Below are 13,160 nucleotides of genomic sequence, written 5' to 3' on the forward strand. Positions count from 1 at the left end.
TCTTGGCTTTTGTTGTGAAAGTGTAACAGTGTGATCTTGTGCAGAACCTTCTGGAGTAATAATACCTGAGGGCTACCACCACTGCAGCGCAATCTGCAGTGCTCTCTACTCAGTTGTGAGACATACTGTGTTTAATAGCCTTACTCCCAGGTAAATGTGGGATTGCAGCCCTTGCTTGCTCAATACAATAAATCTTCAAGGAGGCAACCATGTTAATCCGTTGGAGCCAAAATAAACAGGAGTTTAGTGGCATCTGAAATACTTCCCACCTTAGTAGCAGTTTCCCTGCAGTAGTGGATACTCACAGGCAGACCTTGAAAGGAGTAGGAGTATGTGTGTGTATGTGGGATCAGCTATCCACCCCATTGCACTTGAAGAAGTGGGCTCTAGACCAGTGGTTCTCAACCTTTTTCCATGGCCCCCTTCCAACCTTGTTTCCTTCCTGTGGCCCTCCTGTCTTACCGGTAGAAAGGTAGCTATTTAAATGTTTTGTTTGTAAATAGCCAAGGAATAAAGAAGCATAAACACCCACACAAAATGCACACATGCAGTTCTTATTGGGAAATTGAAATGTACAAAAAATACCCCACGTGCGAGGTTTATTGTTGTATAGCTTTCACTGGTCTGATTGACTGTACCAATAAATATTATACTACTTCCCCACAAAAGGGAATACAACACACTAATAAAAGGGTCCACATACAAGGGAGAACAAAGGCTCTACCACCGTTGCACAAGATTACAGCGATACAAAAATGCGCAGTTGCAAACGATGCCTAGAAGTGCAATGAAGAAAGTCATGTGTGAGGTTTTCACGTGTTTGTTTTCCTCACTTCTCACTTCCCTCTGTGGCCCCCCTAGTCTCGTGCCGTGGCCCCCCATCTATGCAATTTTCACCTGTGGCCCCCTTGGAATATCCTGGGGGGGGGGGGCGGAGGCCATACGGCCCCAGGTTGCGGACCACAAAAGGTGATGCTGGGATGCAATGACGTTCGTCTCCGAAGCGCCACGAGGTTTCTGTTTCTTTTGGCTGCCTCGGATCAACACAGCTGGACTAATGGAATTAATCCCACGAGGCTGATTTCACGGCTGGAATCATGAGAAGCGTAACTCGAGGACACAAAGCCTCGAAAACCCCCTCCACCAGCCTGAATCGACCAGCTCCGCGAAGATCCGTGGGAGTCAATAAGAGACCGAGAGACAACGAAGCACAGCGGAGGCGGTAGTTTTCTTCAAACGTCCATTGGCTACCCTTCCAGCGACACTTCAATCGGATTCGCGGATATTGATTGGGCGCTTTTCCCTCAGTTGCCCGGCAGTTAGCTCACTTGTGATTGGGCGAAAGCAGCGGCTGGTCCCCAGTCACCAATGCGGGCGGCGCTTGTTTCAGGGTGCCAAGATGGCCGCGCTCTGCTGTCGGCTTCAGGGAAGAAGGGCCGGGATGGACTGAGGCCCGAGGAGTTGGATTTTGCCGAAGGGGAGAGCGGCAGGTGTCTGCCTGGAAGGGAAGTCCCTCCGGTCTTGTCCCTTTTCGGCCGCCGAAGCTCCTTCTTTGGGGGAGAAGGGCTATGAGGTGACGGGAAGATGGCGAGCGAAGCGGGCAGGAAGCAGTTCTGGAAGCGGAACGTTTCCCGGGTGCCCGGCAGGTGAGCGGGCGGCAGCAATGGGGAGAGGGCGTCGAAGAGGGTGCCCAGCGATGGCTTGTGGGGAGGCTGCAGTCCTCCTTGGGGTCAACGGGGCGGACTTCGGGATAAAAACGTATATGTTAAAGTGTGGAACTCACTGCCACCTGACAGCTACTGGCCCAGATGGCTTTAAGGACGTTGATCTGAGGGTAGGCCTACCAGACGCTGCTGTTGTGGTGAATGACCGTCACGTGAGTATAGGAAGGTTCCTTATCCTGAGTCACGGCGTTGGTCTGTGAAGCCCAATGTGATCTACATTGACAGGTAGTGGCTCTATAGAGTCACGGGTTGAGGTCTTTATATCACCCACTGCCTGAGGACTTCTGCATGCAAAGCGGATGTTTTGCCATTGAGCCTTATGAAGTAAGTTTGAACACATAAACTGCCTTATACTGGTTCAAGTCATTGGTCTGTCCAGGTGGTATTGTCCAATCTGACTAGCAATGGCCTTATTTTTTCACACAACACATAGTTAAATTGTGGAACTCCCTGCCCCAGGATGTGGTGATGGCTGCCAGCTTGGAGGGCTTTAAGAGGGGAGTGGACATATTCATGGAGGAGAGGGGTATTCGTGGCTATTAGAATGGATACTGGTCATGCTGCATACCTATTCTCTCTAGTATCAGAGGAGCATGCCTATTATTTTGGGTGCGGTGGAACACAGACAGGATGGTGCTGCTGCAGTTGTCTTGTAAGTGGCTTCCTAGAGGCACCTGGTTGGCCACTGTTTGAACAGACTGCTGGACTTGATGGGCCTTGGTCTGATTCAGCAGGGCCTTTCTTATGTTCAGAGTCTTGGGTAGTCTTTCACATCATCGGATATTCACGTTGTTCAAAGCTATTGAGTTCCAAGCACTTTGTGTGCTTTTTTGGTTCTGTGAAATAGGATTAGCTACTGTAGTCTGTACATGGTGAGGTGAAATTTTAACTAGGACAGAGGGTGTATTTTGGATTTGTGGAGCAGTTTTAAAACTATTTGGTTAGATCATCTAAAATGGTGTGTTCTGATGCAGTGTGTAGGTCTGAGAGACAACTAATGCTGCTGGTAAATAATTTGGAGTGGGGGCAGTAGTTGTCTTTCTGCTCTGCATGTGGTTTTCCTGGAAGTATTTGGCTAGTTGTTGGAGAGGGTGCTGAAATAGGTGACCCTACCTCGAGGTAGGGTTGTTTGGGAAGCTTCTCACATGAAAAAGAATGGGGACAACTTTTAGGAAATGCATCTTTTTGATGGATGTTGTGACTTCTGGCTGTTATGCCAGCTGTTAAAGAAAGGCGACGTTTCTGCTTTGTTTATGCTAGGAAAGTTAGTGGCTGCTTGGGTTTCCCTGGTAGCAGATAATCTAATTAAGGGAAAACTAAGCTAAAGTTGAAGAATGACCCGGATAAAGCAAATATGTCGAGTGAGTGAAAAATAACTAACTGCTCTGGAAGCTTTATTGCTCTCATGCACCTTCTTAGTTTATGAAAGAGAGCAAGAGGCACTGGGGAATGCATGATAGGGAGTGGGCTGGCTAGCTAACACTTGAGTGCATGTGTGCCAGAATTTGGGTTGGGTGGCAGTGTGATGTTTGTTTCATAAATTGAGTATCTTATGAGGGTAGGAAAAGTTGTAGGTATATATCTGCATTTTTCAGCAAACAAGGGACAAGTTGCTTGCAACTTCCAGCAGTCAACAGTTGTTGTACTGCTGCTTACTGCTGGTAAAATCTCCTACCACTGATACTTGCAAATGCTCTCACAGGCAGACCTCCTTCCCTTTTTGGGTGGATTTATGGTGCGGTAATATTGGTCCGCCACTGTTGCACACCATTACTAAATTCCATGTGGTAAATGACACTCTTGAGTCATATTCTTATCTATTTAATGCTGGAAAAAATCTTATACTTAGTGTTAAGAATTTATCTGTTTTCATAATCAGACTAAGCTACCAAAAAGGAAGTTGCATTTTTTTACTAGCAGCACTTTCAAGATTTTATCTAATTTCAGCAATTATATCTGTGATTGCAGGCCATGCCTTTTAAGTCTTTTGAGGTGTTATTTGGAAACTCCAGTTGGTGCAGAATGCTGCAGCTCAGCTATTATCGGGAGCTAGATGGAGCACGAATTTTAGTCTCATCCTACAGTCAGTCCACTGGCTGCCCGTCAGTTACCATGCTCAATTTAAAATATTGGCTATCTCTTCATAACCTTGGACCTGTGACACCATATCTCCCCCTATGTTCCGCCACAACAGCTTCATTCATTGGAGCAGTCGTCTTCTGCAAGTGCCAGGCTGCAAATGGGCAAAATCAACAGCTGCTCTTACATGTTCCGTTGTGGCCCCCACCTCATGGAATGGTGTGCCTGAGGAGGTCAGGAAGGCTCCCACTATCATGGCTTTCCACAAACTATGCAAAACTGAAAAAAGAGCTTTTCTATGTAGGCAATAGAGTAGCACTGTTCAAAAGGCCTCATAATTACTTTTTTCTGTGCCCCCTGCCCCCATGTCTCTAATGATGCCTGTTGTTCTCTGTTAACTCCCCAGATCTGCTTATGAGGGAAACTGCTCTGTTACTGCACAGAAAAACTCTTCCTTCCAGTTTAGTTGCATTGTTTCTATCAAGGGATAGGGCTTTTAGCTGGCCTGGGGAAAAATTCCCTGCCCCTTGCAGACAAGCCTGGGGGGAAATTTCCTGCCCCTTGCAGACAAGCCTAATGACATGTTATTCACTGGTGGTGGTGGAAAGTGCCATCAAGTTGCAGCTGACTTATGGCAACCCTGTAGGGTTTTCAAGGCAAGGGACGTTCAGAGGTAGTTTGCCCTGCTTAGCTTCTGAGATCTGATTCAAGAACTGACGCCAGCCTGGGCCATCCAGGTCAGGGCTGTTATTTACTGTGTAATGTTATTTCTTTTCTTTTTTTATATAATTTTTTTTGATTTTTTAATAAAGGATACAAAAAAGAAAAGAATAATAATAATAATATATATATGACAATAGTAATAATAAAAAAAGAAAAAACAAACAATACAGAAAAATATGTACAACGCACTGTTAAGGCCTGAACTAGTACATTAATAATTACTATCTATTCTTTTAAAAAACAGAGGCCCATAGTACACCATACCCAACCACCCACCAAAGTGCCCTTCACCATTGGACTTCCGGCGAAGAGTTATGACAGTAAATAAAAACAACCTGTTAATCTATTTCTTGATTAAAAATCACATTAAACTATAATTAGTTAAATATACCTTTAAAATCCGTTTTTGCCAGTTTATCCCAATATGCGGCGGCCTTTAACCAAGTATATTTAAATTCATCCAAATCTTTACCATATAAAGAATCTGTAATTTTTGCCATCCGCATATAGAACCATAATTTTTCTTTCCATTCTTTAATTGAAGGTTTATTTATTTGCTTCCATTTTTTAGCAATAACAATTCTTGCTGCAGCAAAACTATATTGGCATATGACTCTGTCACCTTTATCTAAATCTTTTTTTGGAATTCCCAATAAACAAAAAGCAGGGTCTTTTTTAATTTTTACTTTGATCAAATTGTTTGTTTCATTCAAAACCAAGGACCAAAATCTCTTGATTTTTTTACAAGACCACCACACATGCATAAATGTTCCAGTATCTATTCCACATTTCCAACATAACGCTTTATCTTCTTTTTTCATTTTACTCAATAGCACTGGGGTTATATACCATCTATTATTGTGTAATGTTATTTCTTTCCATGCCATGAGAAACATCACCTGCCCATTCCCATACATTAAGCCTCTAGTCAAAGGACAGGCCAGTTGGCTACCCTGGTTAGGAGCCATGAAAGTGGCCAAAGTATGTAGATAAATAGTGTGAACCTATCTTACAGTATGAGTGGATGGGCCATTGAAATAACGTGAAGCTCTTTGAATAGCAAAGTGCTGAATCAATGTTTATTATTACCATTAAGTATCAGTGCTTGCAGGCTCAAGTGAGTGACCTTCATGTACTTTTCAGTTCTACTATTCTGAAACACATGGTAGTAATCTATATAAAAAAAGCTTTACATGAGAGAGCAGTTTGGCAGTGGTCACACATGTCCATGGCTGCTGATGCATTCTTCTTTTTAAAAAACAACTTTAATATTTTACTGAAACTCTTTTTTGTCCCCTTTTTAGCATTCAACACGTGTATGGCGCTCAGCATCCTCCTTTTGATCCATTATTGCATGGAACGTAAGTTTTCCACAAATGGAAAAGGGGCTAAAGCTACAAAATCCCTTTGCTTTCTGTTTTTCTATTGAAATAATGCTGTTAGATATCTTTCCTTTCAGCTTCTGACCACATCCCTCTTTTCCCTCCTCTTTCACTGGCTTCCTGAATCATGGCAAGAAATGTATCAAACTGTTTTGTCTCATCTTAGAGAATCCTTTGTTACACTGGAATTAATTTGTGTTCTGAAATGCTATACTTTCTTAAATGTGTGTATGTGAAAACCAGCAAGTGGTTTTCAAGGCAAGTGATTAAGCAGAGGTAGTTTGCCATTGCCATCTCTGCAAAGTCTTCCTTAGAGGTGTCCCTTCCAAGTACCAACCCAGCTTAGCTTCTGAGTTCTGATGAGATCGGGCTATACTATACCATTCTATACCCACCTTTCTTATATACACATCCACAAATCGTGTTAGGGAAGTTTGGATCAGTTTCCTTTTTCAGTGCACAGTTTGCTAATCGGTTTGACTCAGTTCAGCTGACCTATAGTTATGAATTCTGGTAGCACAGTTATTTTTTTAACGTACACTAATTTTACTTGTGTTTATGCCAGTTTATAAGTGGAAGCTCGAAGAAGAGTTCTCTGTACAATAAATAATAATTTAATCCTCATGGAGGGTTAGTTTATTAATGCAAAGAAGGTCAGTTTGGATAATAATGTTTGTTATCTAAAAATTAATTGCCTTCTTGATAGTTTCAGAGGGCAGCCAAGTTGGTCTGCTATAGAGCAGCTAGGTTCGAATCTAGTAGCACCTTAGAGACCAATGAGACCAACATCTGTTGAAGGGAGCTTTGCCTCTTGAAAGCTTATACCTGAAAATCTTGTTGGTTTCTAAGGTGCTACTGAACTTGAATCTAGCTGTTGCCTGCCTGAGTTTCAAATTAGTTTTCTTTGCTCTTCTGATCTCCCTGGTGATACCAGATATTGCCACAGCTCTCCTTCATGGATGGCTTGAGCAGATGCAGTCTGAGAAATAGCAGGAAATGAACTATTTGAGAGTCTTGTTGTCTGTCACCTGCAGGAGAGACTAAGTTTCTGAACCATGAGAAAAGACACAGTCCGTGCATTTTAAAGTTGTAAGGAGCTGGGCTGGCAGGTGTTTTTTGAGTACTTGCTGTACAGTAGAACGTCGATTTCATTATTATGTTTGGAACTGGAAGATTTTGTTGGTTCATATGTAGTGCTCCAGATCCCTTACGCATTTTTAATGAGATAAGTAAGAGCCCCTTTTCCCACCCCTTTCCTACCCAGCATGGTATTCTGTTAACTGTGCTAACTGTGTTTAATGCTGGTGAGGACTTGAAAGTGTTTTGCAAATCCTGGTTGAGTGGGGGAGCAGGTTAGCCTTTAACTACAGGTAGACTTGGTATGCACTTGCAGTGGGTGAGGTAAGGAAACATCTGTGGGAGATGGAAAGGAACACATGAGCTTTGTTGCCCACTCATGTTGTTTTAAGAAATCATCACAACTTTTCCATGTCTATTCCAAGCTAACTGTCTGACTGCTTATATGAATCTTAAGCAATGAAAAGAGGAAGCGGTTTGTTAATTTTTAATTCTTTGTAGTTCTGAAGATTATTTAAAGACAAAGTAGAAGGAAGGTGACTTCCCTGCAAGAGAATGTAGCTTGTGGAGTCCGCTGCTGCAGCAAAAGGCTATGTGAGATGGGTGTGTGTCCCATCATGTTACCTGAGGTGCTAATTGACAGTTACCTGTTGTCTGCTAATTGACAGTTACCTGTTACCTGTTGTATTCTTATCTGTAACCCAAACAATGACGTATTTGGATGAAATAACATGTCTGTAACTGAAGCCTTGCTTTTCTAGCACAAATACGGCATAGAGGAGTAGTTTTTTATTTTGTATTATAGTTCTACCAAGTTCTTTGCTCACTCTGAAGCATCTGCTATAAATATAGATATGTTGATATCTATAAATATAGATATATCATGATTTAAATCATGATTTAAATCGCTGATCAGTAGGACTAGATTTAAGTCATGGTTTTATACACTCTTTTATGGCCTGATGCCATTATAGGTGTTCTCCAGGGAGAGAATAATATGATAAACCTCAGGCTAAACACACGAAGATCCCAAGACTTGTGGAGAATTCTGCTCCAAAGATTTCACTTTCATTTTTACTGTTTGCCCCTCCCTCCTCACACTTAGTTCCTTGTGCGGATCTATTCCACTACAATCAATCTTCTATTCATTGAACTTCTTGGAACTTAGCACTTCAGAAGTAAGGGGTTGATTCTGTGTACATAGATTTTCAAAGGAGCAATGGGAATTAAGGTCTTTTTTCAACTCTATGTTTATTTTATAACATTTTTGTTGGGAAGAAGAGGCATGCCAAGTCAAGTTTATTGTATAAGGCCATAGGCCATTACAATCTAAAACAGTTTAGTGGAAGAGGCATGTTATCTCTACAGATACAAATTCACAATTTGAGAACTGCAAAACCAAGCATCTGTGATGATATCTTCTAGATAGAAAAATTGCCCAAAATAGTCTTACAGAAACCTCTAGAAGTGCATGACATTGTGAATGGATTAATAGAATTGGTTTACAAAAAAAATTAAACATTGAATGAGTATATAGCCTTATGCTACATAATTAAAAACTAATCCTTATTTCATGATGAATAACCCATGGACTATAATGTATTTTTAGATAGATTTCCCCTCAAAAATCATTTAATTTAAAAATCCAAATGTTTCGATTAAAAAATAATTGATTTTTATCCACCCTGTCTTTTGGAATATGTAGAGTGTTTGGGTTTTTGCTGGTATCAGTTTGGAATAGAGATGTCTTTTTTGGTCTTCCATAGACTTCTTAAAGAATTAGGTGTAGTGTTGATATCGCTGCATGTGTGGCACAAAAGAAACCTCCTGTGTAGAGTAACGGTATGGCTCTTGTGTTGGCTGTTCAGTTTTAGGAACTTGATGGAGTCAAGAGATGCTTGTTTGTTTGTAGGGTTGTACGACTGATTAAGATAATCTGGATGCTTTTAGACTTTTAAGGTGCAGCCTTTCCCTTAACATTGTGGTAAGATGGAACCTTGGGCATTTTGGTTGTATTGGTGTGGTTGTGAAGACAGGATGCCTGAAGGGATGGATTGTAGGTGAGCGTGAATGCAGGCAGATGTAGTGAACATTTTAAATCTCTCTGGGAATGGAAGAGAGGCTCCTCCTGTTTGTAAATATAGATGCCTATGTTCATTTCTAGATATTGTACATTATGAATTGTGCAATGGAGTTTCTACCTTGTCTGAAGTTTTTGCTTCTCTGTAGTTGTCACAAAGAGCACTGAGGAAAACAAGCTAGGGCTTGTAACTAATGGTAGTGTTCTACTGTCTCTCTCCTCCTGCATGGATACCACCATTGTTAAAGTCTCAGATTTCATGCTGTGTTGAATGGACGTGCAAGTTGCATGTAAATCGTGTAGCAATATTTCATTATCTTCTGTAAAGTTTTCCTCTGGCCAGATCTTTACTTAAACAGATAAGCTGCAGTTAGCTTTAAAGAACAACATGTCTAGTCTCAGCTTTCCTACCCTACTGAATAAGATAACCTTTTACTGCTTGCAATATCATTTATTTTTTTCTTTAAAGTACTTTATGCTTATCAGAACTGTGGCAGCAGAGTATTGGAGAGATGTGGATCTTTGTGCCCACATGTTGAGAGCTTACTGCAGCTTTTGTCATACAAAGTAGTTGAAGTAGAATTTCTTTATTCTTATTGATGAGTTAAGGCAACATTGGGGATGTTGAACCAATCAGCTCACAGTATGCAGAGGGTGAGACGTGGGTAGACTGCCGAACATATAATCAGCTGGGCACTATGGGGCTCCCTGACAAGTGTACCTGTATAGTATGGGAGTGTCATCCTAATCATATTTTTAACACTTGTAGGTATATACAGAAGACTTGGTATGTGCGCAACTAAAAACATAATGTATGAAGTGGTAACTTATGAGTTTGGTCCCTTGCACAAACACTTTTACACAAAATTCTTATGAGATGCAAACTTTCATCTAAAAAAACAAAAACCGATCGTAAAGAGCTTTCTCTAAAACACAAATGAGGTTTCTTGAAAAAAGTTTTGGGTTTGGAGAAAGATCATAGCAAAGCTGGGCTAGCTGCCATGTGGACGAGGAAGTCTGATTTTTCCTGGTCCCACCCACACAGCAGCTATTTCCCCTGCCCCAGTCCCCATGGCACCCATTCTCTGCCCCAAATGCCACCAGGGCCTTTTTGAGTTTTTAAAAAAATCAGCAGTAGGCATATCAGTATGTCATACAAACTTATCTGTATTCAGATATCTTCTTAAAATATATAAAAGGCGTATTAATTAATTTACGCCTTACCTGGATGGGCCAGAGTAGCCTGATCTCGTCAGATCTCAGAAGCTAAGCAGGATCAGCCCTGGTTAGTATTTGGATGGGAGACCACCAAGGAATACCAGGGTTGCTGTGCAGAGGAAGGCACTGGCAAACCACCTCTGTTAGTCTCTTGCCATGAAAACCCCAAAAGGGGTCTCCATAAGTCGGCTGCGACTTGACGGCATTTCACACACACACAATTAATTTACATGTCTTATAACGAAGAACATAAAAAATACTGATTACAGGTTTCTCATACATATGATGCATCATTGGACTCCAACCAATACACCCCAGTTTTAATCATTATTCTGTATTTAGTTGGGCAATAGTGCTGTTTTCAGATGCTTCTCACACCTAATTATACCTTATTTTTAATTTACCAAAGGCCACATTATTCTTTTACTCCTTTGTTTTTTTTATCCCTTTGCAAGGTTGTTCTATTTTGAGCGTCTGGACTGCCTATTTGGCATGTTGACCTGAGAGGCCAGCCCAGCCCAGATTGCTGCCTGCAGAAGTATCCTCCATGATTTTTAATCAAGACCAGTAACTAAATATTGTCGAAGGCTTTCACGGTCAGAGTTCACTGGTTCTTGTAGGTTATCCGGGCTGTGTAACCGTGGTCTTGGTATTTTCTTTCCTGACGTTTCGCCAGCAGCTGTGGCAGGCATCTTCAGAGGAGTAACACTGAAGGACAGTGTCTCTCAGTAGACCAGTAGCTGTTTCCTTACATTTCTGGGCATATCTGTGACGACATGAATAGCTATGTGACACAGGTGAAAATAAAAATGTAGAATGCTCTTGGAAAATGGATTAAATCTTTTAATTTCTCTTCCTAAGGGAGGCTGTGGATGTGTGCAGCTTAAAACTGAAGGGAAGTGGCTTGCCCAAGACAGAGTAGATGCCTGTGCTCAGGGCTCTCAAAGGAGATGTCCAACGTTCTATTTGCTGAGTATCTATAGTAAGCCAGCTTCATCAGAAATTGAAGGCCTTGAACACTTCCGATTGGCATGATGTAGAATCATTGCAGAACAGAACAAATCTTGTAGGGTTTTGCACACCAACTATTTTGTAGATGTATAAATCTAGTATTCAGTTTGAGACATTTTAATGCACAATTTTGTGCTGTTGTAACAAATTACCTGCTGCTCCAAAACGTAAGGCTTAAATTATGGATTTCCGAAGCAAAGTCGCAATTTTGGCACAGCAAAAATGTTGTTATTATTGGTGCTGTTGTGGCATTGCCATGCCATGGAAGTATGCAAAAATTGTGGCTGCTTATGCTTTGGCTGAAATGAACATAACAAGTGCAAGCATCAATACCAAATGTTTGTGTATTTAAAAACAGCTTAAAACCAGGATCCAAGCCACCGACCACTCCGGTGAAACTTAAGAAAGTGAGCACCTTCCAAGAATTTGAGAGCAACACCAGCGACGCTTGGGATGTTGGAGATGACGACGATGAACTCTTGGCGATGGCTGCTGAAAGCCTTAACACTGATGTGGTCATGGAAACGGCTCACCGTGTGATTCGGAATCACAGCAAGTTGCAGGAGCAGCACAAGCTGCAGGAGGGACAGGTGGTGGAGAAGGAGCACCCACCACAGCTCCCGGACCCACCTCCAGCTGTGTGTGGAGACAGCAGACTGGTTAAATCTGTCAGTGACAGCAACACATCGAGTTCTGCAGGTAAATGAGGTTTCAGAAGCTCCAATGCCCCTTAAAATATTGTCGAAGGCTTTCACGGTCAGAGTTCATTGGTTCTTGTAGGTTATCCGGGCTGTGTAACCGTGGTCTTGGAATTTTCTTTCCTGACGTTTCGCCAGCAACTGTGGCAGGCATCTTCAGAGTAGTAACACTGAAGGACAGTGTCTCTCAGTGTCAAGGGTGTAGGAAGATATAGTCAGAAAGGGGTTGGGTTTGAGCTGAGTACTGTCCTGCAAAAGTAATGTGCTAATCATTGTCCTGTAAGTATCAAGATAATGTGCTAATGAGGGTATGGTATGTTAATATGGAACCATTGTATCCTGAAGTGATCTGTTAATGTGTGTAATCCAAAGCTAATCTGCATGGCTATTGTTGAATGTTGTCTTTGTTAGTCTGGAGGTTTTCAGAACAGGAAGCCAAGCCTTATTCGTTCTTAAACTCTCCTCTTTTCTGTTAAAGTTGTGCTGATGTTTATGAATTTCAATGGCTTCTCTGTGCAATCTGACAAAATAGTTGGTAGAATTGTCCAGTCTTTCAGTGTCTTGGCATAAGACCCTGTGTCCTGTTTGTGTCAGTCCATGTTCAGCCACTGCTGATTTCTCAGGTTGGCCAAGTCTGCAGTATCTTTCATGTTCTTTTATCCTTGTTTGTATGCTGCGTTTTGTGATCCCGATGTAAACTTCTCCACAGCTGCAAAGTTTACATCGGGACCACAAAACGCAGCATACAAACAAGGATAAAAGAACATGAAAGATACTGCAGACTTGGCCAACCTGAGAAATCAGCAGTGGCTGAACATGGACTGACACAAACAGGACACAGGGTCTTATGCCAAGACACTGAAAGACTGGACAATTTTACCAACTATTTTGTCAGATTGCACAGAGAAGCCATTGAAATTCATAAACATCAGCACAACTTTAACAGAAAAGAGGAGAGTTTAAGAATAAATAAGGCTTGGCTTCCTGTTCTGAAAACCTCCAGACTAACAAAGACAACATTCAACAATAGCCATGCAGATTAGCTTTGGATTACACACATTAACAGATCACTTCAGGATACAATTGTTCCATATTAACATACCATACCCTCATTAGCACATTATCTTGATACTTACAGGACAATGATTAGCACATTACCTTTGCAGGA

At 41.7% G+C, this 13,160-nt stretch overlaps 1 protein-coding gene across 1 annotated transcript in view; it reads left to right on the forward strand.

The window, feature by feature from the left end:
- The first annotated feature begins 1,562 nt into the window (after nucleotides 1-1,562).
- TBC1D22A (TBC1 domain family member 22A) overlaps nucleotides 1,563-13,160 on the forward strand; it is a 123,748-nt gene continuing 112,150 nt past the window's right edge. The window contains exons 1-3 of the mRNA XM_056846693.1: nucleotides 1,563-1,646; nucleotides 5,831-5,887; nucleotides 11,653-11,993. Coding sequence (XP_056702671.1) covers nucleotides 1,585-1,646; nucleotides 5,831-5,887; nucleotides 11,653-11,993 — 460 coding nt within the window. The 5' untranslated portion in view covers nucleotides 1,563-1,584. The remainder of the gene's footprint in view (nucleotides 1,647-5,830; nucleotides 5,888-11,652; nucleotides 11,994-13,160) is intronic.

The sequence above is a fragment of the Euleptes europaea genome, chromosome 3 (assembly GCF_029931775.1).
Source record: "Euleptes europaea isolate rEulEur1 chromosome 3, rEulEur1.hap1, whole genome shotgun sequence".
NCBI lineage: Eukaryota > Metazoa > Chordata > Lepidosauria > Squamata > Sphaerodactylidae > Euleptes > Euleptes europaea.